The sequence below is a fragment of the Oncorhynchus mykiss genome, chromosome 4, assembly GCF_057628025.1.
Source record: "Oncorhynchus mykiss isolate SJ-2025 chromosome 4, ASM5762802v1, whole genome shotgun sequence".
In the NCBI taxonomy this organism is placed as follows: Eukaryota; Metazoa; Chordata; class Actinopteri; order Salmoniformes; family Salmonidae; genus Oncorhynchus; species Oncorhynchus mykiss.
In genome coordinates this window covers 27398815-27426106 of record NC_143025.1, presented here as the reverse complement: position 1 = coordinate 27426106, position 27292 = coordinate 27398815, and the positions used below count along the sequence as shown (strand labels likewise).

Below are 27292 nucleotides of genomic sequence, written 5' to 3'. Positions count from 1 at the left end.
TGTACACAATAATCTAGACTGTATTTATTCTTCACAAAAAGGGATGGCTCCCGGTTAGAGGTGAGAAGTGAGAGGCTAATGGCGATTGGTGAGGTAAGAGGTTAGAGGTCACTGACCAGCTGTTCGAAGGTCACAGGCAAGCGCCAGCTCCAGACCCCCTCCAAGGGCGAAGCCATCCACCGCAGCAACCGTCGGCATGGGCAACAAGGCTGAGACGACATGTGGAGAGACGACATGTGGAGAGTTCAGACGATGTAGTTACAGACTATGAATGCACGCATGCACACAGTACAATGAACAAACACACACTATATTTTGTACGCCCTTTTTCTCCCCCATTTTGATCTTGTCTCATTACTGCAACTCTCCAACGGGCTCGGGTGGTGAAGGTCGAGTCATTCGTCCGCCGACACATGACCCGCCAAACCCAAGCTTCTTAACACCTGCCCGCTTAAACCGGAAGCTAGCCGCACCAATGTGTCGGAGGAAACACCATTCAACTGATGACCGAGGTCAGCCTGCAGGCACCCGGCCCGCCACAAGGACTCGTATAAAATGCGATGAGACAAGTAAAGTCCCCCGGCCAAACCCTCCCCTAACCCGGACGACGCTAGGCCAATTGTGCGCCGCCCAATTGGACTCCCGATCAGTGCCGGTTGTGATATAGCCCGGGATCGAACCCGGTTCTGTAGTGACGCCACTAACACTGATGTAGTGCCTCAGACCGCTGCACCACTCGAGAGGCCCTGTGATAACTTTCTAATTTTGATGAAACTCGTACTGTGTAGTGAAGGCTGACAACCCATTCGGAAAGTATTCAGACCCCTTGACTTTTTCCACATTTTGTTACATTACAGCCTTATTCTAAAATGTATTCAATTGGTTTTTCCCTTATTATCAATCTTAACACAATACCTCATAATGACAAAAAAAACGTTTTTTTGAATTTCTTGCTAATTTATTGAGAAAAAAAAAACTGAAATATCACATTATCATAAGTATTCAGACACTTGCTCAGTACTTTGTTGAAGCACCTTGGCAAGGATTACCCGATCGAGTCTTCCTGACACACCTGTAGTTAGGGAGTTTCTTCTATTCTTCTCTGCTGATCCTCTCAAGCTGTCAGGTTGGATGGGGAGCGTCGCTGCACAGCTATTTTCAGGTCTCTCCAGAGATGTTTGATCGGGTTCAAGTCTGGGCTCTGGCTGGGCCACTCAAGGACATTCAGAGACTTGTCCCAAAGCCACTCCTGTGTTGTCTTGGCAGTGTGCTTAGGGTTGTTGTCCTGTTGGAAGGTGAACCTTTGCCCCGGTCTCAGGATCTGAGCACTCTGAAGCAGGTTTTCACCAAAGATCTGTCTGTACTTTGCTCGATCCTGAGTCTCCCAGTCCCTGCTGCTGAAAAACATCCCCACAGCATGATGCTGCCACCAGCATGCTTCACCGTAGGGATGGTGCCAGGTCTCCTCCAGACGTGAGGCTTGGCATTCAGGCCAAAGAGTTCAATCTTGGTTTCATCAGACCAGATAATCTTGTTTCTCATGGTCTGAGAGTCCTTTAGGTGCCTTTTGGCAAACTCCAAGCGGGCTGTCATGTGCCATTTAATGAGGAGTGGCTTCCGTCTGGCCACTCTTCAATAAAGGCTTAATTGGAGGAGTGCTGCAGAGATAGGAGAACCTTCCAGAAGGACAACCATCTCCACAGAGGAACTCTGTTGGAGTGACCATCAGGTTCTTGAAGCATCTAGGTGGTTCCAAGCTTCTTCCATTTAAGAATGATGGAGGCCACTGTGTTCTTGGGGACCTTCAATGCTGCAGACATTTTATGGTAATCATCCCTGTATCTGTGCCTCAACACAATCCTGTCTCGGTCTGAATACTTATGTAAATAAGGTATCGTTTTTTATTTTGAATACATTTGCAAACATTTTTAAAAAACAGTTCACTGTCATTATGGGGCATTGCGTTTAGATTGATGAGGATTTTTTTTTTCATTTAATCTATTTTAGAATAAGGCTGTAACGTAACAAAATGTGCAAAAAGTCAAGGGGTCTGAATACTTTCCAAAAGCACTGTATAAAGTGATTTGAGAGAGAGAGAGAATTTCGGGTTGTTGAGAGAGATGTACTAGCATGAGAACAGGCTGAAGTATGAATAAGACAAGGGGTAGCCCCTAGTCTGTACACATACAGTACCAGTCAAAAGTTAATTTATTTTTACTATTTTCTACATTGTAGAATAATAGTGAAGACCTATCAAAACTATGAAATAATATGTGGAATCATGTAGTAACCAAAAAAAGTGTTAAACAAATAAAAATATACTTTATATTTGAGATTCTTCAAAGTAGCCACCCTTTCTTTGCCTTGACAACTCTTGGCATTCTCTCAACCAGCTTCACCTGGAATGCTTTTCCAACAGTCTTGAAGGAGTTCCCACACATGCTGAGCAATTGTTGGCAACTTTCCTTCAGGTCTAGTGATTGTGGAGGCCAGGTCATCTGATACAACTCTCCTTCTTGGTAAAATAGCCCCCCCACAGTCTGGGTGTGTTGGGTCATTGTCCTGTTAAAAAACAAATGATAGTCCCACTAAGCGCAAACCAGATGGGATTGTGTATCACAGCAGAACGATGTGGTAGCCATGCTGGTTAAGTGTACCTTGAATTCTAAATAAATCACAGACAGTGTCACCTGCAAAGCACCCTCTCACCTCCTCCTCCATGCCTCACGGTGGGAACGACACATGCAGAGATAATCCGTTAACCTACTCTGCATCTCACAAAGACACAGTGGTTGGAACCAAAAACCTCAAGACCAAAAGGTCAGAGTTCCACTGGTCTAATGGCCATTGCTTGTGTTTCTTGGCCCAAGCAAGTCTCTTCTTACTATTGGTGTCCTTTAGTAGTGGTTTCTTTTAGAGGTTGACCGATTATGATTTTTCAATGCCGATACCGATTATTGGAGGACCAAAAAAAGCCCATACCGATTAAAATCTGCCTATTTTTATATATACAAATAGTTGTAATAATGACAACTACAACAATACTGAATGAACACTTTCATTTTAACTTAATATAATACATCAGTAAAATCTATTTAGCCTCAAATAATGAAACATGTTCAAATTCATTTAAATAATGCAAAAACAAAGTGTTGGAGAAGAAAGAAAGAGTGCAATATTTGCCATGTAAAAAAGCTAACGTTTGTGCCACCAGAGACTCTGGGTTTGCGCCCAGGCTCTGTCGCAGGTCCGTGGGGCGACGCACAATTGGCCTAGCGTCGTCCAGGTTAGGGATGGTTTGGCCGGTAGGGATATCCTTGTCTCATTGCGCACCAGCGACTCCTGTGACAGGCCGGGCGCAGTGCACAGTGTTTCCTTCGACACATTGGTGTGGCTGGCTTCCAGGTTGGAATGCACGCTTGGTGCGGCTAGGTCGGGTTGTGTTTCGGAGGACGCATGACTTTCGACCTTCGTCTCTCCGGAGCCCTTACTGGAGTTGTAGCAATGAGACAAGATAGTAACTACTAATAATTGGATACTACGAAATTGGGGAGAAAAAGGGGGTAAAATTCAACAACAAAAAAAAGCTAACGTTTAAATTCCTTGCTCAGAACATGAGAACATATGAAAGCTGGTGGTTCCTTTTAACATGAGTCTTCAATATTCCCAGGTAAGAAGTTTTAGGTTGTAGTTATTATAGGAATTATAGGACTATTTCTCTCTATACCATTTGTATTTCATATACCTTTGACTATTGGATGTTCTTATAGGCACTATAGTACTGCCAGCCTAATCTCGGGAGTTGATAGGCTTGAAGTCATCAACAGTGCAATGCTTGAAGCACAGCGAAGTGCAGGAAAATGCAGGAAAGTGCTGTTTGAATGAATGCTTATGAGCCTGCTGCTGCCTACCACCGCTCAGTCAGACTGCTCTATCAAATATCAAATCATAGACTTAATTATAATTTAATAACACACATAAATACGAGCCTTTGGTCATTAATATGGTCAAATCCGGAAACTAATTTCAAAAACAAAATGTTTATTCTTTCAGTGAAATACGGAACCGTTCCGTATTTTATCTAACGGGTGGCATCCCTAAGTCTAAATATTGCTGTTAAATTGCACAACCTTCAATGTTATGTCATAATTATGTACAATTCTGGCAAATGAATTACAGTCTTTGTTAGGAAAAAATGGTCTTCACACAGTTCGCAATGAGCCAGGCGGCCAAAACTGCTGTATATACCCTGACTCTGCTTGCACAGAACGCAAGAGAAGTGACACAATTTCCCTAGTTAAAATAAATTCATGTTAGCAGGCAATATTAACTAAATACACAGGTTTAAAAACATATACTTGTGTATTGATTTTAAAGAAAGGCATTGATGTTTATGGTTAGGTACACATTGGTGCAACGACAGGGCTTTTTTTGCGAATGCGCTTCTTAAATTATCACCCGTTTGGCGAAGTAGGCTGTAATTCAATGATAAATTAACAGGCACCACATCAATTATATGCCATGCAGGACAAGCTAGATAAACTAGTACTACCATCAACCACGTGTAGTTAACTCGTGATTATGTTAAGATTGACTGTTTTTAATAAGATAATTGTAATGCTTGCTTGCTAGCACCTTACCTTGGCTCCTTGCTGCACTCGCATAACAGGTAGTCAGCCTGCCACGCAGTCTCCTCGTGGAGTACAATGTAATCGGCCATAATCGGTGTCCAGAAATACAGATTACCAATTGTAATGAAAACTTGAAATCAGCCCTAATTAAATCGGCCACTCCGATTAATCGGTCGACCTCTAGTTTCTTTGCAGCAATTCGACCATGAAGTCCTGATTCACACAGTCTAATCTGAACAGTTGATGTTGAGATGTGTCTGTTACTTTGAACTCTGCGAAGCATTTATTTTGGCTGCAATTTTTGAGACTGGTAAATCTAATGAACTTATCCTCTGCAGCAGAGGTAACTCTGGGTCTTCCTTTCCTATGGTGGTCTTCATGAGAGCCAGTTTCATCATAGTGATTGAGGGTTTTTGCTACGGCACTTGAAGAAACTTTAAAAGTTTTTGAAATTTTCCAGATTGACTGACCTTCATGTCTTAAAGTAATGATGGATTGTCTTTTCTCTGCTTATTTGAGTTGTTCTTGCCATAACATGGACGTGGTCTTTTACCGAATAAGGTTATCTTCTGTATACCAACCCTGCCATTTCACAACACAAGTGATTGGCTCAAACACACTAACGAAAGAAATTCCACAAATTAACTTTGAACAAGGCACACCTGTTAATTGAAATGCATTCCAGGTGACTACCTCATGAAGCTAGTTGAGAGAATGCCAAGAGTGTGAAAAGCTGTTATCAAGGCAGAGGGTAGCTACTTTGAAGAATATTAAATATAAAATATAATTTGATTTGTTTAACACTTTTGGTTACTACATGATTTCAAATGTGTTATTTCATTGTTTTGATGTCTTCACTATTATTCTTCAATGTAGAAAATAGTAAAAAGATATTAAAACCCTGGAATGAGTAGGTGTGTCCAAACTTTTGACTGGTAATGTATGTAACACTAACGCATTTGCTGTGAAAGGTGACTGAGTGAGAGCAGTATTTGTCCGACCGTGAGACATCCTAAAAATCGATCACACACCCCTCACCGATCTCAGTCATGAGTGAGCGCAGGCCGTGAACAAACAGATCGGAGTCAGAGTGGTTCATCTCAGCTCTCTCCTTCAGATCAGCTCCTACAGAAGACACAGAGAAGACATAAAAACACACACACACACACACACACACACGCACACATGCACACACACAAAAGGACAGACCTGCACAGAAGACCCCTTGTACCAGACTCCTGAAGACCACCACTCTCACAGCTGAGTCATGGTGTAGAGAGGACACCAGCTCCCTCATCTAGAGAGAGATGGATAGAGAGAGGAAGTGGGAGAGAGAGAGAGAGAGAGAATAGTCTTAGCAGTCATCATACTCTGTTAGATCAATAGCAGAGCTGGGACCAAGTCACTATTATTCGAGTCACTCACAAGAAGGTCGAAAGGTCCAAGTCTTAAGTCAAGTCCCAAGTAGAACAGGTCGAATCTGAAGTCCAAGTCGTGCATTCTAAGAGCAAGTCGAGTCACAGGTTTTTTTTCCAAGTCAAGTCAATCAAAAATAAATCTGTACAGGCAATGACTTGTTCAACTACAAATCTTTGTATATTTAATGAGGCTAACAGACAGACCTTTTCATTATTTTCTCTAAAACACTTGATCACCGAAAAGTTTTTGGAGCAAATTTCACAGGAGGTTGGTGGCACATTAATTGGGGAGAATAGGCTCGTGGTATTGACTGGAGTGTAATGAGTGGAATGTATCAAATACATCAAACGCATGGTTTCCATTTGCGCAGTTCCAGCCATCATTATGAGCCGTTCTCACCTCAGCAGCCTCTTGTGACATTGGCAATCCTCTCTCCCTACAATTTGACGTTTACGCTGAACCCATCACTGTACATCAAATCAGCAATTTTTTCGCTAGCTCAGTTGTTTTCAAACTTTTTCACACGCAACCACAAAAAGGAATGGTTCAAAGCTTCCTACCCCCACGGAAGCACGTGCACGCATGCACTGGGCATACAGGCACACACAATGTAGCTTATCATTACAACCATAAACGGTGACGCATTTTCAAAACGCAAGATATAGAAATAAACTGCTTCATACGCCTGCATTTTGAGCTGAAACACAACAAAATGTGGAATAAGTCAAAGGGTTTGAATACTTTCTGATGGCACTGTAGTCAGTACTACCACTAAGGCATACAGTTGAAGTCGGAAGTTTACATACACTTAGGTTGGAGTCATTAAAACTCATTTTTCAACCACTCCACAAATTTCTTGTTAACAAACTATAGTTTTGGCAAGATGGTTAGGACATCTACTTGGTGCATGACAAGTATTTTTCCCAACAATTGTTTACAGACAGATTATTTCACTTATAATTCACTGTATCACAATACCAGTGGCTCAGAAGTGTATATACTCTAAGCTAACTGTGCCTTTAAACAGCTTGGAAAATTCCAGAAAATGAAGTCATGGCTTTAGAAGCTTCTGATAGACTAATTGACATCATTTGAGTCAATTGGAGGTGTGCCTGTGGATGTATTTCAAGGCCTACCTTCAAACTCAGTGCCTCTTTGCTTGACATCATGTGAAAAAAAAATATCTGCCAAAACCTCAGAAAAAAATTGTAGACCTCCACAAGTCTGGTTCATCCTTGGGAGCAATTTACAAATGCCTGAAGGTACCACGTTCATCTGTATAAACAATAGCACTCAAGTATAAACACCATGGGACCATGCAGGCATCATACCGCTCAAGAAGGAGAAGCGTTCGGTCTCCTAGAGATGAATGTACTTTGGTTGGCGAAAAGTGCAAATCAATCCCAGAACAGTAGTAAAGGACCTTGTGAAGATTCTGGAGGAAACAGGTACAAAAGTATCTATAACCACAGTAAAACTAGTCCTATATCGACATAACCTGAAAGGTCACTCAGCAAGGAAGAAGCCACGGCTCCAAAACCACCATAAAAAACCCAGAATACGTTTTGCAACTGCACATGGGGACAAACATCGTAATTTTTTGGAGAAATGTTCTCTGGTCTGATGAAACAAAAATAGAACTGTTTGGCAATAATGACCATCGTTATGTTTGGAGGAAAAAGGGGGAGACTTGCAAGTCGAAGAACATCATCCCAACCTTGAAGCACTGGGGTGGGAGCATCATGTTGTGGGGGTGCTTTGCTGCAGGAGAGACTGGTGCACTTCACAAAATAGATGGCATCATGAGGAGGAAAATTATGCAGATATATTGAATATATCATCAGTCAGGAAGTTAAACCTTGGTCGCAAATGGATCTTCCAAATGGACAGTGACCCCAAGCATACTTCCAAAGTTGTGTCAAACTGGCTTAAGGACAACAAAGTCAAGGTATTTGTGTGGCCATCACAAAGCCGTAACCTCAAACCTATAGAAAACTTGTGGGCAGAACTGAAAAAGCGTGTGCGAGCAAGGAGGCCTACAAACCTGACTCAGTTACACCAGCTCTGTCAGACAAAATTCACCCAACTTATTGTGGGACGCTTGTGGAAGGCTACCCGAAATGTTTGACCCAAGTTAAACAATTTAAAGGCAATGCTACCAAATACTAATTGAGTGTATGTAAACTTCTGACCCACTGGGAATGTGATTAAAGAAATAAAAGCTGAAATAAATCATTCTCTCTACTATTATTCTGACATTTCACATTCTTAAAATAAAGTGGTGATCCTAACTGACCTAAGACAGGGAATTTTCACTAGGATTAAATGTTAGGATATGTGAAAAACTGAGTATAAATGTATTTGGCTAAGGTGTATGTAAACTTCCGACTTCAACTGTATATACTTAAAAAAAACATTTTAAACGCAACATGCAACAATTTCAAAGATTTTACAGAGTTACAGTTCATATAAGGAAATTTGTCAATTGAAAGAAATTCATTAGGCCCTGATCTATGGATTTCACATGGCTGGGCAGGGGTGCAGCCATGGGTGGACATGGGAGGGCATAGACCCACCCACTGGAGAGCCAGACCCAGCCAATCATAATTCGTTTTTCCCCACAGAAGGGCTTTATTACAGACAGAAATACTCCTCAGCGTCTAAAGTAAATTTATTTTCTATCAAGTCAGACTCGAGTCATGTGACTTCAGTCCACACCTCTGATCAATAGTTAGCAATTCGATGCGTGTGTAAGGTCAAATAGAGATCAAACCCACCTGAGAGACAAACACACGGCCCAGAGCATTCTTTGCCTTCTGACGGCACATCAACACCTCAGCTATACCTACAGAGAGAGAGAGAGAAAGAGAGTCACGTGTGTGTGTGTGTGTGTTATTGTTTATGCATTTGAAATATAAGCAGCTGCACAGGCGCAGGTGCAGATGTTGATGATATTGTCACATTAGATTTGAGCCATGAGGTGACAGGTGTGTGTGTGTGTATGTCTGGAGAAGAGGAGAGGAGAGGATGAGGGAGGGAGGAAGAAGAGGATAGGAGGGACAGAAGGAGTGGGAAGGAGAGGAGGTGATAGAGGGAGGAAAGGAGGGAAAGAGACAGCCTGAGGCTGTCTGACCTGTGGCTAGGCTGAAGGCTTTTTATAAGCAGCATCTCCCCTGTGTGTGTGTAAATATGTCTGTGTTTACCTCAGTGTTAATCACTGAATAGTAGGACATGGTTTTCACTCTGTACAGAAGCTCCTGCAACACAACACTCCCTGTATCAATGTGCCTACTACTTCTTCTGCCTCTACCAAGAGGTTAAATCCAAATCAAATCAAGGGCGGGACCTTTATGGCACAGCAGGTGGTGCGCTTACTTCCCCTGTAACTTCAGATAATGTTTATGTCATTTCAGGGTAAGCTTATTCACCTAAGCTACCTAAACTCAGCAAAAAAAAGAAAGGTCCCTTTTTCAGGACACTGTCTTTCAAAGATAATTCGTACAAATCTAAATAACTTCACAGATTTTAATTGTAAAGAGTTTAAACACTGTTTCCCATGCTTGTTCAATGAACCATAAACAATTAATGAACATGCACCTGTGGAATGGTCGTTAAGACACTAACAGCTTACAGACGGCAGGCAATTAAGGTCACAGTTATGAAAACTTAGGACAATAAAGAGGCATTTCTACTGACTCTGAAAAACACCAAAGGTAAGATGCCCATGGTTCCTGCTCATCTGCGTGAATGTGCCTTAGGCATGCTGCAAGGAGGCACTGCAGATGTGGCCAGGGCAATAAATTGCCATTTCCGACCTGTGAGACTCCTAAGACAGCTCTACAGGGAGACAGGACGGATCCAAGCATCACACCCGTGGGACAGGTACGGGATGGCAACAACAACTTCCCGAGTTACACCAGGAACGCACAATCCCTCCATCAGTGCTCAGACTGTCCACAATAGGCTGAGAGAGGCTAGACTGAGTACTAGTAGGCCTGTTGTAAGGCAGGTCCTCATCAGACATCACCGGCAACAACGTCGCCTATGGGCACAAACCCACCGTCGCTAGGCCAGACAGGACTGGCAAAAAGTGCTCTTCTCTGACAAGTCGCCATTTTGTCTCACCAGGGGTGATGTTCGGATTCGCGTTTATCCTCGAACGAATGAGCATTACACTGAGGCCTGTACTCTGGAGCGGGATCGATTTTGGAGGTGGAGGGTCCATCATGGTCTGGGGCGGTGTGTCACAGCATCATCGGACTGAGCTTTTTGTCATTGCAGGCAATCTCAACGCTGTGCGTTACAGGGAAGACATCCTCCTTTCTCATGTGGTACCCTTCCTGCAGGCTCATCCTGACATGACCCTCCAGCATGACAATGCCACCAGCCATATTGCCTGTTCTGTTCGTGATTTCCTGGTGTTCTGCCATGGTCAGCGAAGAGCCCGGATCTCAATCCCATTGAGCACGTCTGGGACCTGATGGATCGGAGGGTGAGGACTAGGGCCATTCCCCCCAGAAATGTCCTGGAACTTTCAGGTGCCTTGGTGGAAGAGTGGGGTAATATCTCACAACAATAACTGGCATATCAGGTGCAGTCCATGAGGAGGAGATGCACTGCAGTACTTAATGCAGCTGATGGCCACACCAGAAACTGACTTGTTACTTTTGATTTTGACTTCCCCTTCGTTCAGGGACACATTATTAAATTTCTGTTAATCACATGTCTGTGGAACTTGTTCAGTTTCTGTCTCAGTTGTTGAATCTTGTTAAGTTCATACAAATATTTACATATGTTAAGTTTGAAATATAAACGCAGTTGACAGTGAGAGGACATTTCTTTTTTTGCTGAGTTTATGATTCTCAGGATTGTCAATCACAGCCTGGTCTCATACCCTAGACGTAACATAGTACATTTAAATCCAAGATTCTCATAAAAGTAAGAGATGCTACATTTGGTATGGTTACATAACCCATATTAGAGTAGTTGGTGGATGGGCGTATAACACAAACGTTAAGCAACCCAAAGGTTGAAGTTCGAATCTCTTCACAGACAACTTTAGCATTTAGCTGATTAGCAACTTTTCAACTACTTAGCATGTTAGGTAACCCTTCCCTTAACCCAGCTAGCATTAGTCAGCCACCTAGCTAGAATTTGTAACATATCATACATTTAGAAAATTCGTAACATATAGAATGTTTTGCAAATTAGTTACATATTGTACATGTAACAAATTCGTAATATATCATACAAAATGGGTGATGGATTATCCACAAATTAATACATACATATCATTAATGGAACGCTAATACGAAATGCTCTGAGACCAGGTTGTCGACCATGGTGAATATTGTGGAACTTGCACTCACTCAAAAATGGTAAACCTTACTACCGTTCAACTCGGTTTCCTGGTAGCGGAAAGCATAAAGATTCAAAGAGCGTCCTTCCCTACCAGTGTCCTCTCCATCTAGTCGCTTTAGATCCACTTCTACGGACTCTGGCGTCTTGGTGTGTAGCCAGCTTGTGTGTGTGTCATTGTGCCCCGTGAAAGGGCGTCCTCGGATAGGCAGCTTTTCCACTCCCAGACGGTGTAACGTTACCGAGCCTGGAGCTCCAAGAGACGCCGAGGATAGAGCACCCAAGCCGCGGGATAGAGAGCAGTGCCTAATCGCAAACCTTCGAAGGAAAGTCATGGTTGTGTTTCTTCTTTTTCTTGTGTGTATGGAGCTATTTCGTTTAAAAGAAAACACGGAAGTAGGCTACAACCAATTGACTTGTTTTTTAGTTTCAGCTCCAGGTATAAGTTGCCCGAGGGATGTAAGAACCGATCTAGGATCAGCTACATCCCAAATCCTTAGTTAAGCCAGCCAAGGCCAAGGGGGGACGCAAAACCTAGTTTATATCAGTATGTCTAAGGCCAACTTAGTTCTATTCCAGTTTTACTGTGCTTGACGTTTTTGGGAACGGAACGGATACATTTTCATTTCCGAGTTCATTTAAGCATCCTTCAACGTACTTGAACCTGTTTTAGTGTTCTCTCTTTTCATAGTGGGATCATCGGCTTGGTTACATACTGACTAAGCAGACATCCTTAGCTGCCCATGGTTTGAGCCAATAGATGTCATAGTTTATTAATAATACCACAGAACATGTTTTTGTTTTAAATTATCGGTAGGCCATCATTGTAAATAAGAATTTGTTCTAGTGGTTAGAGCATTGGGCCAGTAACCGAAAGTAAAAACAAATCTGTCGTTCTGCCCCTGAGCAAGGCAGTTAACCCACTGTTCCCGGTGCGCCGTGGATGTCGGTTAAGGCAGCCCCCACACCTCTCTGATTCAGAGGGGTTGGGTTAAATACAGAAGACACATTTCAGTTGAAGATATTCAGTTGTACAACTGACTAGGTATCCCCCTTTCCCTTCACTAGTTAAATAAGTAAATTAAAAAAACATCCTAACATTGCGATACTAAATAGGCCTACATATTCTCATACGTATTTATGGTCAGTGATTGGAAAGCAATTGTTAAGCAATATCTAAAGTAGTCGCCAGGGGACGTTCTCCTCACACACTCTTGCCTGAGGCACTGATGCAACCTTTATCTCTTGGCCTCTGTTTTATTACAATTAATCATGATTCATGAGCCAATGATTTTATACATTATACTTTACATGCATTGAGAATTTCAATCAGATAAATGATTTAGCACAAAATATATTATGGACCTTTACATTGAGCAGGTCTCAAATGGGAGGTCAGAGAACTGGCAGTGTGATGCCAGGACAACAACCTCTACCTCAATGTGAGCAAGACAAAGGAGCTGATCGTGGACTACAGGAAAACTACAGGCCCCCATTAACATTGACTGGGCTGTAGAGGAGCTGGTTGAGAGTTTCAAGTTCCTTGGTGTCCACATCACCAACAAACTATCATGGTCCAAACATACCAAGACAGTTGTGAAGAGGGCATGACAAAACCTTTCTTCCCGACCGGAGACTCCAGTCACCCAAAGTAGAGACTCCAGTCACCCAAGTATATAGACTGTTTTCTCTGCTACCGCACGGCAAGCAGTACAGGAGCACCAAGTCTAGGACCAAAAGGCTCCTCAACAGCTTCTACCCCCAAGCCACAAGACTGCTGAAAAATCCATAAAATCTCCACCAGACAATATACATTGACCCCCCCCCCCTCCCTTTTGTACACTCGCTGTTTGTTTGTTACCTATGCATAGTCACTTCGCCCCCACCTACATGTACAGATTGCCTCAACTAGCCTGTACCCCAGTACACTGACTCGGTACCGGTGCCCCCTTTTTTATTACTTTTTATCTTAGTCTACTTGGTAAATATTTTCTTCTTCTTCAACTTCACTGTTGGTTAAGGGCTTGTAAGTAAGCATTCCACATTAAAGTCTACATCTGTTGTATTCGGCGCATGTCACAAATAAAAATTGATTTGATTTGAAATGCAGGGCTGGATTATCGAACTGGCACACAGGGTAAGTGCCTCCCCTGACTTCCAGGGAGCACCAACCCCCAACCCTGCATTTGCAGGAAATTAGCTTTAAAACTGTAAAATGTTCTCCCAGCCCTATGGCCAAATGTGAACAAAGGCATGAGATGGCAAAAAGTGTAGAATTACTGGAAATTTGCTTTAAACTGCAACATTTTCCCTTAGCCTCATGATGAAATGTGTAGAATAGCATTATAAAACTGCACATTCTCTCTCTGCTCCACAGCCAAATGTGTTGAAATGCAGTAAGTTAGCTGACGTAGGTCAGTGCACGAGGCCCCAAATGTGGTAAACTGGCCCTGCTCAAATGGTACATTCATGGATAGAAATATGGCACATTGAACAAGATGCACTGTCAGTTTGGCACAAAACAGGTGTATGACAGACCAAGGCCTTGTTGAGTATGGCGTCACGTTGTCCGGACATAGTAGGTTGGAATGGATCTAATGCACAAGTGGTTAGTGGCACCTTAATTGGGGAGAACGGGCTCGTGATAATGACTGGAGCGGAATAGGTGGAATGGTATCGAATGTATCAAACAAACTGTTTACAGGTGTTTGATGCCATTCCGTTTGCTCTGTTCCGGCCATTATTATGAGCCGTTCTCCCATCAGCAGCCTCCACTGATCTAATGTTTATAGAGGTGTCCATAATGTAACGGAAGTGAGAATTGCCTGAGAACTGAAGACTTGCTATAGCTCCCCGAGCAAATATTAAGGTTTTTGCTTAATTGGCTAACACAGTGTTTTCCAAACTTGGGGTGGGGTCCCCTGAAATTGAAATGGGGTCCCCTGAGAAAATCTGTAAGCTTATCAAAGAAATTAAGAACTCTTTCTCTTCAAAATGTGTACAGTGTCAACCAAGGGCCTTTTACACAAATGTGTTTTCATGTCATTATCATGTTGGGACAGCCTGTGGGACCTAATATTTAGTGAATGTAAACACAGTGTTAACTGTTAGGCCTATTATTTTCCAAAGTGGGGTCCCATGCATTTTCTAGTGTAAATTTGGGGTCATGTGCAGAAAAACTTTGGGAACCCCACTCGACACATTCCTGTGGTGTGCAAAGGTCTTAGGTTAAAGCAAACCTAGTCAGTAGGTCACACTCACAGGAATGTTTTTAAGTCTAACAGGGTTGCTTTCAGAATGTGGTTGGAACCCATATTGCCTCTGGTGAATATGTCAGTGATTGACAGCTCCCTCTCGCAGGGGGATAGACCTCGTGATGGATGTAGCGAGCTTTACGAGCCTCAGCCAGTGATTGGTTGAAATCCGGAAGGAGGTAGAGCATCCTGAGCTGTCCATCGGGAGCGAGGGAGTCAGAGGGGGCAGGAGGAAGAGGAGGAGAAGGGAGGATAATAATTCTCTCTGTCCTCCCATTCGCTTCCTCCCCCTCTTTCTTTTGCACTGCTCTCCCCTCTCTCCTCCTCACATCTTCACTCTCCCATTCGGCTCTCCTCTCCCTCCACCCCACCCCCCCCCCAGCCCAGTGCTGGTCAGTGCAGCTGCAGGCTGCAGTTTGAGGTCTGGCAGGCAGAGCGGCTCTGCTGAGCTCTCTGCCCCATGTCTCTGTGTGTCTAAAGACTGAGCTGCAGAGGAAGTCACGGATGCGAGCCTGCAGTGGAACAGACATTCCCCCACAAACAGCCTTCACTGACCTGAGAGAGAGAGTGGGGGGAAGAGAGAGAAAGGGGGGAGAGACAGAGAAAGAGAGCGGGCGAGAGAGAGAGAGAGAGAGTCAGTCGGACAACACATGCTTGCTTGCACACATAATTGCACACACTAATGCTCGCACACACATGAACACAAACGGTGGTGTTATCAGCTCTGTAGATTCAGTAAAATGCTGCATTGAACAACAGAGAAAATGATTGAGGGAGAAGAAAGGGAGCCAGGAAGAGGACTATAAATCCAGTAGAAGTTGGCAGAGGGATGCACATCATAAAATAAAATTAGTTTAGAATCAGTCTGTTAAAAGAGCCAGAATGGATACGTGCCTAGTCACAACACAGAGAAGACAGAGACACACACATGTCAGAGGAGGGGTGGGGTTATGGTATGGAGCTGTAGCATAGATATGGGATATGAGCTGAGAAATAGTTATAATTGTGATTCTTTCTGAAACACACACACGCAAACACACACACTCATCCCTATCTCTCTTTCTCTCTGACAAAGTCTTATATTTTCTCACAGAGACTATCTCTCTCCAGAGGATAACAGTCGTACCCACACTGGCAGAGAGCTCTGTGTGTGTCTCAGAGTGAGGTATTAAGCGTCTCGTTATCTGCCCCCTGGATTAGCATAATTAACCAGTCCGCCAACTTAGAATCCTCTTCCTCCAGTCAGCTTGCTGCAGGGGCCATTCGAGAATAATTAACCAGTCCACTCGCTTAGAATCCTCTTCCTCCAATCAGCTCGCCGCAGGGGCCATTCGAGATACTGAGGAGGGGCGCAAAGGACTGAACAGTGTGTGTGTGTGTGTGTGGAGCTTGGTCCGATTATCTCATTGTCAGAGTCAGTAAGGCGAGGGTCTAAGGGCCCAAGGCTGAGTTTCTACTTAGCTAACATATGGAATTGTTTCATGATGGTCATACCAAGGATAATTTAGCTATTTTATTTAGAATTTTAGGGCCCTGTAGGTATAACAAAAATATATACAAAAATAATTTGATGAAACATTTTGGAATTTGGTCCCAAAATAAATCGAAAGGGAAGTGTGTGTTTTGAAGTGTCCATCCTATATCTGAGAGATATAAGAAAGCTCAGAAAAAATATATATTATACCATGGAATTATCCGTATGCCTTTGACATTGAAATGCCCCATTCCCTTTCATGCATTTTCGAGCCCGGTAGCGGGTTACCTTCAGACTAGTCCTGTGACACTTGTGGGGGACATAGAGCAAAACGGAGAAGTCCATTGTGTTTGTGAGAATATTTCCATAGAGGGGTCACATTAGTTTGTAGCTCAAACAGTTTGAACCCTACAGACATGAGAAGACCGATTTTTGGGATGTCTCTCGTTCAACCATGAAAGGCATGTGATCTTCTCTTTAAAGTTTAAACTCTACAGACTATCTCATTGTATGTATTGAGATTGGAAAAAGATGTTGCTTTTGCTAAATTCTTTCAGTAGGCCTACTGCTGGGGTGGCCAACCCTCCTCCGAGAGAAATACTGCCCTACTGGGTGTGCTCTGTGCATGCTTTTGTTTTAACCCTGCTCTAACACACATGATTCAGCCAAAAATTTTGATTTGATTTGATTCAGCCAATCAACATTCTTTTGAGCAGCTGATTAGAATAATTCAGGTGTGTTAGAGTAGAGTTGGAACAAAATCCTGCAGGAGAGTATAGCTCTACCAAAGAAGGGTTGGCCAATGGAGCCTAATTTGCTCCAGGGGCACCATACTAATATGGCTGACCGTGTGAAAAAAACTATCCAGTGTATGTGAAAATAAAAAAATACTAGTGGCAAGAAGTACTACTGGCAAGGTTAACCTGACTGCAGGCCTCAAATTTCCCTTTGGCATTGACGATCATGCCTCCTTGTGTGGCCATAAAAATGTTCAGGTGCCTCCCTCATGTCAGCATAGGCTATCACCTACACATTGATATGTAGGCTAATTATTTATATAGGCCTACATTTACATACACTTATGTTTTTCTTAACAGAATAGCTTGTGTATTTCGGTTTTCAAATCAATTTAATTGGCTATTTTGGTTAATGGCTTTGGTGCCCGAGCAGCTGGCCTTGGTGCCCTGGGAGATTGGGCACCTCTTGAACACCAAATGGCCTTGCCCCTAATATCACGAAATTCCAGGCCTGCCTGACAGCCTGTTTTCTCTTCTAAGCAACTATACTAAACAAACATATAAATGCAACATGCAACAATTTAAAAGATTTTGCTGAGTTACAGTTCATTTAAGGAAATCAGTCAATTGAAATACATTAATTAAGTCCTACAGGTTGGCCTGGAAGAGCATAGTTTTAACCACTTGGCAGCCAGGCCAACCCACTGGGGAGCCAGGCCCACCCAATGAGAATCTGTTTTTCCCACAAAATGGCATTATTACAGGCAGAAATACTCCTACGCATTCCAATTGCACGCTCCTTCAAAACTTGAGACATCTGTGGCATTGTGTTGTGTGACAAAATTGCACATTTCAAAGTGGCCTTTTATTGTCCCCAGAAAAAGGTGCACCTGTGTAATGATCAGGATGTTTAATCAGCTTCTTGATATGCCACACCTGTCAGGTTGATGATCTTGACAAAGGATAAAATGCTCACTAACAAGGATGTAAACAAATTTGTGCCCTAAATTTGAGAGAAATAAGCTTTTCTGGGATCTTTTATTTTGGCTCACGAAACACGGGACCAACAATTTACATGTTACGTTTATATTTTCATTCAATGTGTTTCTGTGCAACGAGATAGTAGTTAGGTGTTAGGATTAAATTAGCCCTATGAAGGTCCTGTTATATAATCCAGCTCTCCACAGATTATTTGAATTCTGCCATGAACATGTTACATTAACCCTTTCACAACCCTGAGTCAAAGTCCCAGCTCCACCTTGCCTGAGACAGAGGAAGATCACCTAGTGGTTTAAACCAGTGGTTGATCTCTGATGTGAAGAGAAGCTCACCTACAGTGGTTTAAACCAGTGGTTGATCTCTGATGTGAAGAGAAGCTCACCTGTGTTTCTCTGGCTCTCTGCCGGCTCTTGTGATTGTGAGTAGTGTAGACCTGTAAGGCACAGAGGGGTGGGCAGGGTTGAAAGGTCTCGTCATTAATGTTATTTCTCTATTCACATCTTTCATCTTTCACTCTTTATTGACTCTAGAATTTTCCTCCTCTAATTTATGAGTTATACACAAATCAATTCAAAATATCCTTTAAACTTAAACTATTCTCTCCCATGAAGGGAAATGTATGTTTGCATGTTACACACTAGTGAACACACAGACATACTGTATCAACATCACTGCCATAGTTCCAAACACGTAGCGTATTTTAGTGAGAGGTGAATAAGTAATGTGTGTATTTGTTGTCTCTCACTCTCTCTCCCCCCGGCCCTCTGTATTGAACACCTCTCGTGTTGTGGTGTTGCTATGCTGGGCTGTTAGATCATGTTGACTGTTGACTCAATGTAATCATTATACCATCATAACTCTCCATGGTGTCCGACTCACACCAGCAGGATGTGTGTGTGTGTGTGTGTGTGTGTGTGTGTGTGTGTGTGTACACGCATTACCGCTCCCCAAGTGCACCCTGGGTATCTCACACACTATACAATAGCAGTTAGCCAGACCCACGGGTTATAAGCAGCTACACACTCTCTCTCTCAGAACACCCACCTGACACACTCAGATCTTGAACCAGCAACCCTATGGTTGTGGTGTGAGCGCACTACTGTCTGTGTCATAAAAGCCTGAACCTCTTGGCAGAGGCAGTAGTACCCTTAGATACAGGGCGATTACATTAGGAAAAATACTTTACTAAGACACAACAATAACCATCTCTCTGCTTCTATTGACTCCAGTGGGCTTGAATGAACCCTGAACAGTTGAGTTTCTGGCATAAATTGCTTATTGTATCAACAGTGATCATAATTCACCATCAATAGGTGTAATGAAAGAGCAGAGGCAGTCATTCGCCGTTAGTGGCCCGCTATGACGAGCAATTTAGTCTCACACACTGTTTGGGAACCTGCGGGAGAGTGGAAATTAGCATTTTAAATTGTGATAATTACAGCAGAGAGATCATGGAGATGTTCTTGTCATGGCCGTCGTCGGTGGAAGAAGGTGAGGACCAAGGTGCAGCGTGGTATGTGTCCATATTTATTAAATGAACACGAAAAGGACAAAGAGAAACGACAGAAAACAGTTCTGGCTGGTGCAGCAGACACACAACAGAAAACAGAAAACAATCACCCACGAAACACAATAGAAAACAGGCTCCCTAAATATGGTTCTCAATCAGGGACAACGATTGACAACCAGGCCAAGCACATTAATAGCAAATCATAGAAAAACTAACAGAGACAACCCACCCAACTCACACCCTGACCATACTAAAACAAAGACATAACAAAATAACTAAGGTCAGAACGTGACAGTTCTCCTTCTTTCAACTTGCTTACTGATGGCTGTCTCTCACACACACACAAGTTTGTTTTGCTATCCTTGTGGGGACCAAACAATTTATTCTCATTCAAAATCCTATTTTCCCTAACATAGCCTTTTTCCTTGTGGGAACAGACAATACGTTCCCACTTGTCCGAATTTTCTTCGTTTTACTATCCTTGTTAGGACTTTACATTTTTGTTATCATTTAGCAGAGGCTCTTATCCAGAGCGACTTACATTTAGGGTTAAGTGTGTTGCTCATGTGCACATAGACAGATTTTTCACCAACGCTCTTAACCGCTAGGCTACCCACAAGGACAGTAAAACCAAACACACACACATACACAAGCGGTTTACAGTCGGCTGTAGTATGTGATGTAGCATATTATGCTGGACTCCCACACCTCAATCTGAGTTCTACCAGAGAGCTGGATACAGCTGGAGAGAACCTACAGGAATAGGCTAACTCACACATCATACTGAATCACTGCACCTAACACCTACAATAGGCCTACACCATCAAGCACAAGCAAAATAAATAATGGCCTACCTTATAGAAATGATGTAAATGATGGTGTAGGCTTCGCTAAATCAACTTTGCACTAGTATATAAGGAATTGGCCCAAATAGAACATGCGCACCGCTGCTTGGATCCTTATTCAAAGCTTAATGTAAATGTGTTCAGTTACATGGCTGTCAGTCTTCCAATCCACAAAGTAAGGTATTATATTAGGCGCAGTTGAATGGTTAAGAGCTCTCCACCATATTCCACTAGTACATTTTTTTACTTTTTTATTTCACCTTTATTTAACCAGGTAGGCTAGTTGAGAACAAGTTCTCATTTGCAACTGCGACCTGGCCAAGATAAAGCATAGCAGTGTGAACAGACAACACAGAGTTACACATGGAGTAAACAATTAACAAGTCAATAACACAGTAGAAAAAAAAGAGAGTCTATATACATTGTGTGCAAAAGGCATGAGGAGGTAGGCGAATAATTACAATTTTGCAGATTAAGGAGAAAGTATGCATTTTTTTCCCTGTTATTTTCTGCCTTCTCATCATTACATTGATTTAAGGAGAAAATCGACGCCTTTGCAGCCTGAATGGAGAATGTTTTAGGTACGAACCGGTCCACGAGGGATAGGAGTGCATTTCTGGCTGCATACAATGCATTTGAATGGTAAGATGAAACCGACCTTTGGGCTACCTGGTGTCAGTCTCTAGATCACCATGGAAACCTGGTCAGTTATCTACTACTGGGCCAGAGGGAGAGAAACAGAGTGAGAAGAGTTATGCTAAGTTCTTTTGCTGATTTGCATGCACTGTTAGCCTAGCGCAGCAGTACACTCTTCTTCGGCTGGATCCATAGGAGAACACTTTGAAGAACACTTTTTGGTTCCAGAAATAACTCTTTTGGTTCCAAGAAGAACCCTTTTGGTTCCAAGTAGAACCCTTTTGAGTTCCATGTAGAGGGTTCTACATGGAACCCAAAATACTCATCCTATGGGAATAAGAGTGTAGGCATTGCATTAGCCTAGCCTATGCCTACCAAGTTTACATTTATGCCAAATTTGAGTTAAGATTATTTAAGTCTGAGTGTGTATTGTATTGGAAGAGAGGGTTAACCTATTTGGAGGTCAATAAGGCATGTGTCCTAAGCTGCAACCAACTGCTGTCATACCTGTCAGATGCATGCCATCAATTACAATACACTACATCTATGCAACCACTGTAGGGGAATCGGCAAGCATGGGATTTGAACCAGCAACCTTGCAGGACAAGTATGGCCATCCCACTGGGCACACACTGGTTGAATCAACCAATGTTGTTTCCACGTCATTTCAATGAAATTACATTGAACCAATGTTGAATTGACGTCTTTGCCCAGTGGCATACCTCCTACGCTATAAGGGTCCGGGCCTCTTGACAACTGCTGTGATTGCTGAGGGAGTTCCATGTAATCTGGGTAGTATGCTGAGGGTTTGCTTCTATTCTAACCCAGGCAGGGCAGGGCAGGGAGTTTGTGGGTGATTTGGGTCAGTCATACCAGTGATTTGGGATGTCAACTGTCCTGTTGGGCCCTCAGGGAGGAAAGGAGAAGGGTGGTAGCTGCGTCAGTAAACTGTTATTTCAAGAAAATGATTGGAATGGTACGAGCTTCAAAGTATTTAATTTGTATTACACACAAACACTTGGACACACACATACACACATCAGCTCATTCACCCTGCCTGCTCTCATGTCAAATCGATAGCGAAGCATCTCGGGAGGAGGAATGAGGGAGGCTCATATAGAGGAGGAAGGGAAACACAGACTTGTATCTCCTCCTCTCCTTTATCTTGTTCTTCTCTTGTATTGATCGGTAAAATGGTTTTTAGCTGCTGCCTCCAGCACCCTACCTGACCCTGCTCTGTTCAGCTCTGAGCCACACACTCTGCTAGCTCTTATGTGTGCTGTGTGCATGTCTGTGTGTCACAGGCCAGATATGAACCCCGGTCTCACAAGGAAGAAACCAACGTCTTGGGCCGAGGATGACAATGATTTTGAAGTCGCATGCAGGGTTACCTCATCAAAAGACCATGAGCCCGACTCATGTCCGCTACGTACGCGTGTGTGTGTGTGTGTGTGTGTGTGTGTGTGTGTGTGTGTGTGTGTGTGTGTGTGTGTGTGTGTGTGTGTGTGTGTGTGTGTGTGTGTGTGTGCAACGCTGCTCGGTATCCTGTGTATATCAAGAATGGTCCACCACCCAAAGGACATCCAGCCAACATGACACAACTGTGGGAAGCATTGGAGTCAGCATGGGCCAGCATCCCTGTGGAACGCTTTCGACACCTCGACCCCATCATAGCACTGAGACTGCACTCGTGAAGGTGGTAAACTACCTTTTAATGGCATCAGACCGAAGCTCTGCATCTGTCCTTGTGCACCTAGACCTTAGTGCTGCTTTTGACATCATCGATCACCACATTCTTTTGGAGAGATTGGAAACCCAAATTGGTTTACACTGACAAGTTCTGGCCTGGTTTAGATCTTCTCTTTGGGAAAGATATGTGTTTGTCTCTGTGGATGGTTTGTCCTCTGATAAATCAACTGTTTCTTCCGGTGTTCCTCAAGGTTCCGATTTAGGACCACTATTGTTTTCACTATATACTCTACCTCTTGGTGATGTCATTTGGAAACATAATGTTAACTTTTACTGCTATACGGACGATACACAGCTGTACATTTCAATGAAACATGGTGAAGCCCCAAAATTGCCCTCCCTGAAAGCTTGTGTTTCAGACATAAGGAAGTGGATTGCGGCAAAAATTTTACTTTTAGGCTCGGACGAAACAGAGATGCTTATTCTAGGTCCCAAGAAACAAAGATATCTTCTGTTGGATCTGACAATTAATCTTGGTTAAACAATAGTTTCAATTGAGCATTTTTCAATTTTTGTAACATTGCAAAAATCAGATACTTTCTGTCCAACAATGATGCAGAAAAGTTAATCCATGCTTTTGTCACTTCTAGATTAGACTACTGCAATGCTCTACTTTCCGGGTTACCCGGATTAAGCACTAAATAAACTTCAGATAGTGCTAAACACGGCTGCTAGAATCTTGATTAGAACCCACAATTTTTATCATATTACTCCAGCGCTAGCCTCTCTACACTGGCTTCCTGTTAAGGCTAAGACTGATTTCAAGGTTTTACTGCTAACCTACAAAGCATTACATGGGCTTGCTCTTACCTAGCTCTCCCATTTGGTCCTGCCGTACATACCTACACATATGCTACAGTCACAAATACAGGCCTACTTATTGTCTCTGGAATTTCTAAGCAAACAGCTGGGGGCAGGGCTTTCTCCAATAGAGCTCAGTTTTTATGGAATGGTCTGCCTATCCATGTGAGTGACGCAGACTCGGTCTAGACCTTTAAGTCTTTATTGAAGACTCATCTCTTCAGTAGGTCCTATGATTGAGTGTAGTCTAGCCCAGGGGTGTGAAGGTGAACGGAAAGGCACTGGAGCGAAGAACCGCCCTTGCTGTCTCTGCCTGACCGGTTCTCTCCACCCGGGATTCTCTGCCTCTAACCCTATTAATGGGGCTGAGTCACTGGCTTACCAGTGCTCTTCCATCCAGTCCCTAGGAGGGGTGCGTCACATGAGTGGGTTGAGTCACTGACATGATCTTCCTGTCCAGGTTTGGTGCCCTCCTCAGGTTCATGCCGTGGGGTGGGTGGGGTTAAAGTGGGTGGGGTTATATCCTGCCTGTTTGGCCCTGCCCGGGGGTATCATCGGACAGGGCCACAGTGTCTCCGAACCCCTCCTGTCTCAGCCTCCAGTTATGCTGCAATAGTTTATGTGTCGGGGGGCTAGGGTCAGTCTGTTATATCTGGAGTATTTCTCCTGTCGTATCTGGTGTCCTGTGCAAATGTAATTATGATCTCTCTCTCTCTCTCTCTCTCTCTTTCTCTCTTCTCTTGGAGGACTTGAGCCCTAGGACCATGCCTCATACCTGGCCTGATGACTCCTTGCTGTCCCCAGTCCACCTGGTTGTGTTGTTGCTCCAGTTTCAACTGTTCTGCCTGCGGCTATGGAACCCTGACCTGTTCACCGGACGTGCAACCTTGTCCCGGACCTGCTGTTTTCGACTCTCTCTCTCTACGGCATCTGCTGTCTCTAACTCTGAATGATCGGCTACAAAAAGCTAACTGACATTTACTCAGACATTTACTGAGGTGCTGACCTGTTGCACCCTCTACAACCACTGTGATTATTATTATTTTACCCGGCTGGTCATCTATGAACGTTTGAACATCTTGGCCATGTACTGTTATAATCTCCACCTGGCACAGCCAGAAGAGGACTGGCCACCCCTCGGAGCCTAGGGAGTATTGCTTAGCCACCGTGCTTCTCCATCTGCATTGCTTGCTGTTTGGGTTTTTTGGCTGGGTTTCTGCATAGCACTTTGTGACATCGGCTGATGTAAAAATGGTTTTATGTTCAAATGTTCAACATTTGATTGACTGCAGAGTCCATTGTCGTGTCTTTACTATCATTAACTGAAGACTTTTAGTTTTTATCAAAGATTCTCTGTAATTAGCATTTCGTGATTAACTAATCAGGCAAATGTAATTAACTAGGAAGTCGGGGCACCAAGGAAAATATTCAGATAACAAAGTTATAATTTTCCTTATACAACTTTTCAGATATTTTAATATCTGATCAATTAGTCTTCTTAGTTTATTAATTATTTATTTTACCTCACGTTAGTCTCATTCCGAATGTCGTAAATTGTTGATCTGCACGAACCCAGCCTTTACTATGAGTCATCCATACATCAATTGTCTCAATCATTTATTTATTAACTAACTAAACAATCACAGAAGTGTACAAACAAACAAAGTAAATATGGTTACAATAAATGATAGGGGAATGTGCCCTAGTGGGCTATACCGGCATGGCGACTTGTTAGACCAAAGGGAAATGGGGGTAGATCGATAACACTACAAAGTTGATAATTATAACAATTGAAATGCTAATCCTTTGCACATGAACGCTCACTCATTCGGGAACAATTGCAATTAATATATATATATTTACGCTCAGTGTGTCGTCGGGATCTCTGTTGAAAAGTTTGTTTCTGTTGAAGAGTCTGTCCGCCCTCTCTCTCTGTCTGTCGTGGTTAGAATGGATAGTTCAGAGTAACATTCATTCATGTCGTTATAGAATAGATGTTTCGGCGGTTGTCAGTCTTCATGTTCAATGATACCGAATTCCTAGCTGCAGACTAGTAATTAATATCAAAGACTTGTTCTTATTCTGTCGGTATCGATATTCTAAGAGTTTAACCACGTGGGATGGTTAAAAGACTCAGCAGTCTGGTCTCAAACCTTGGCCCTCTCGTTATCGAGGTAAGCTGGTCTGCAACCTTTGTCCTTTCGTAATTGAGAGAAACATGGTCTGTTGAGAAATTCTCAAGGTGGGGGTTTTATTCTAAAGAGCAGAAAAAGGCTGTCTCATGACGCCAGATCCTAACTGTGCTTATGGGCGGTCCTCTGATTTAGTTCAACTCCAAAGGGAATTGGAGTTTCCTTCATTAAACAGTCCAAAATCTCATTGCACAATTTCACAAACAGTATCATCCTCACTCATTCATCTTATACAACAATTAGATGTAAACCTAGGCTATTATATAAAAAGTGTTATAGTAATGTGGCCCTGTTGTCTCCTATGAGTTTCACAAAATTGTACCAAACGGACCAGTTCGTAGCTGGATTCTTCACCGATCTTTTATACCTTCTAAAGAACATAAATGTTGTTCGAACCTCAAGTTATGTGAGGTGGAAGAAATTCCTTTGTTCTCTCTATGAAAACTCACTCTCTCTCTATACTGTGGCCATGATGAGATAATCTCCTCCAGGAATTTACGACCTAAGGTCGCAGCCGCCTGAGTGTAGGAGACAGAGAGAGGGGGATAGTGCTCGCTGTACCCAAAGAGGGCAACGTCATGACACCATGCCCCAACGAATTGAGGCTGTTCAGAAGGCAGAAGGGGGGGCTTTGGTGCCCAACTCAATAGTTGAAAAGTGTTCCTAATGTTTGGTATACTCAGTGCATGTGTGTGTGTGTTTGTGTGTGTGTGTGTGTGTGTCAGTGTGTGTGCACTCACAGAAAAAATATTCTAAAAGCATTCTACATGGAACCCAAATGAGTTCTACCAGGAACCAAAAGGGTTCTACCTGGAACTAAAAGGGGTTATTCAAAGGGTTCTCCTACGGGGACAGCCTTTGTTTTTTTCTAAAGGTGTGTACATATGTGTGATTCAGGCAGGAAGAAAGAAAGAAAGAAAGAAAGAAAGAAAGAAAGAAAGAAAGAAAGAAAGAAAGAAAGAAAGAAAGAAAGAAAGAAAGAGAGCAATAAAGGAAGAGGGAGAAGTAGGACAGTGATGATTAACCTCTACGGGATCTGTATCCCCCTGTGGGATGGTAGGCCAATGTGATTAGCATGAGGTTGTAAGTAACAAAAAAAAAATCCCAGGACATAGACATATCTGATATGGGCAGAAAGCTTAAATTCTTGTTAATCTAACTGCACTGTCGAATTTACAGTAGCTATTACAGTGAAAGAATACCATGCCATTGTTTGAGGATAGTATCATGACACAAGGCGAGACCCAGATGTAGACACAGGAGGCAGATGGTTGGAGTCTTACAATATGTATTAATCCAATAGGGGAAGGCAAGAGAATGGTCGTGGACAGGCAAAAAATGGTCAAAACCAGTTCAGAGTCCAAAAGGTACTGAAGGGCAGACAGAATCAAGGTCAGGCCAGGCAGGATGATCAGGCAGGCGGGAAAGAAGTCCAGACTCAGGCAGGCATCAAAACCGGGACTACTAGCAAAAAGAGAATAGCAAAAGGAGTACGGGAAAAACACGCTGGTTGACTTGACCAACATACAAGACGAACTGGCACAGCGAGACAGGAAACACGGGGGTAAATACACTGGCCCAGAGAGACAGGAAACACAGGGGTAAATACACTGGGGAAAATAAGCGACACCTGGAGGGGGTGGAGACAATAATGAGGACAGGTGAAACTGATCAGGGTGTGAAAGAT

At 43.1% G+C, this 27292-nt stretch overlaps 1 protein-coding gene across 4 annotated transcripts in view; it reads right to left on the bottom strand.

Moving 5' to 3' along the window:
* echdc2 (enoyl-CoA hydratase domain containing 2) overlaps nucleotides 1-27292 on the bottom strand; it is a 41559-nt gene that overhangs the window by 4216 nt on the left and 10051 nt on the right. The window contains exons 2-6 of one of the 4 annotated variants that reach the window (XM_090231678.1): nucleotides 18255-18305; nucleotides 8828-8895; nucleotides 5841-5928; nucleotides 5670-5756; nucleotides 117-209 (exon numbers count right to left, since the gene is read on the bottom strand). In XM_090231678.1, coding sequence (XP_090087804.1) covers nucleotides 117-209; nucleotides 5670-5756; nucleotides 5841-5928; nucleotides 8828-8895; nucleotides 18255-18305 — 387 coding nt within the window. Of the gene's footprint in view, nucleotides 1-116; nucleotides 210-5669; nucleotides 5757-5840; nucleotides 5929-8827; nucleotides 8896-11419; nucleotides 13168-18254; nucleotides 18306-27292 lie in introns of those variants that run through there. The other 3 variants (XM_021599281.3, XM_036969407.2, XM_021599283.3) reach the window with 3 other exon arrangements.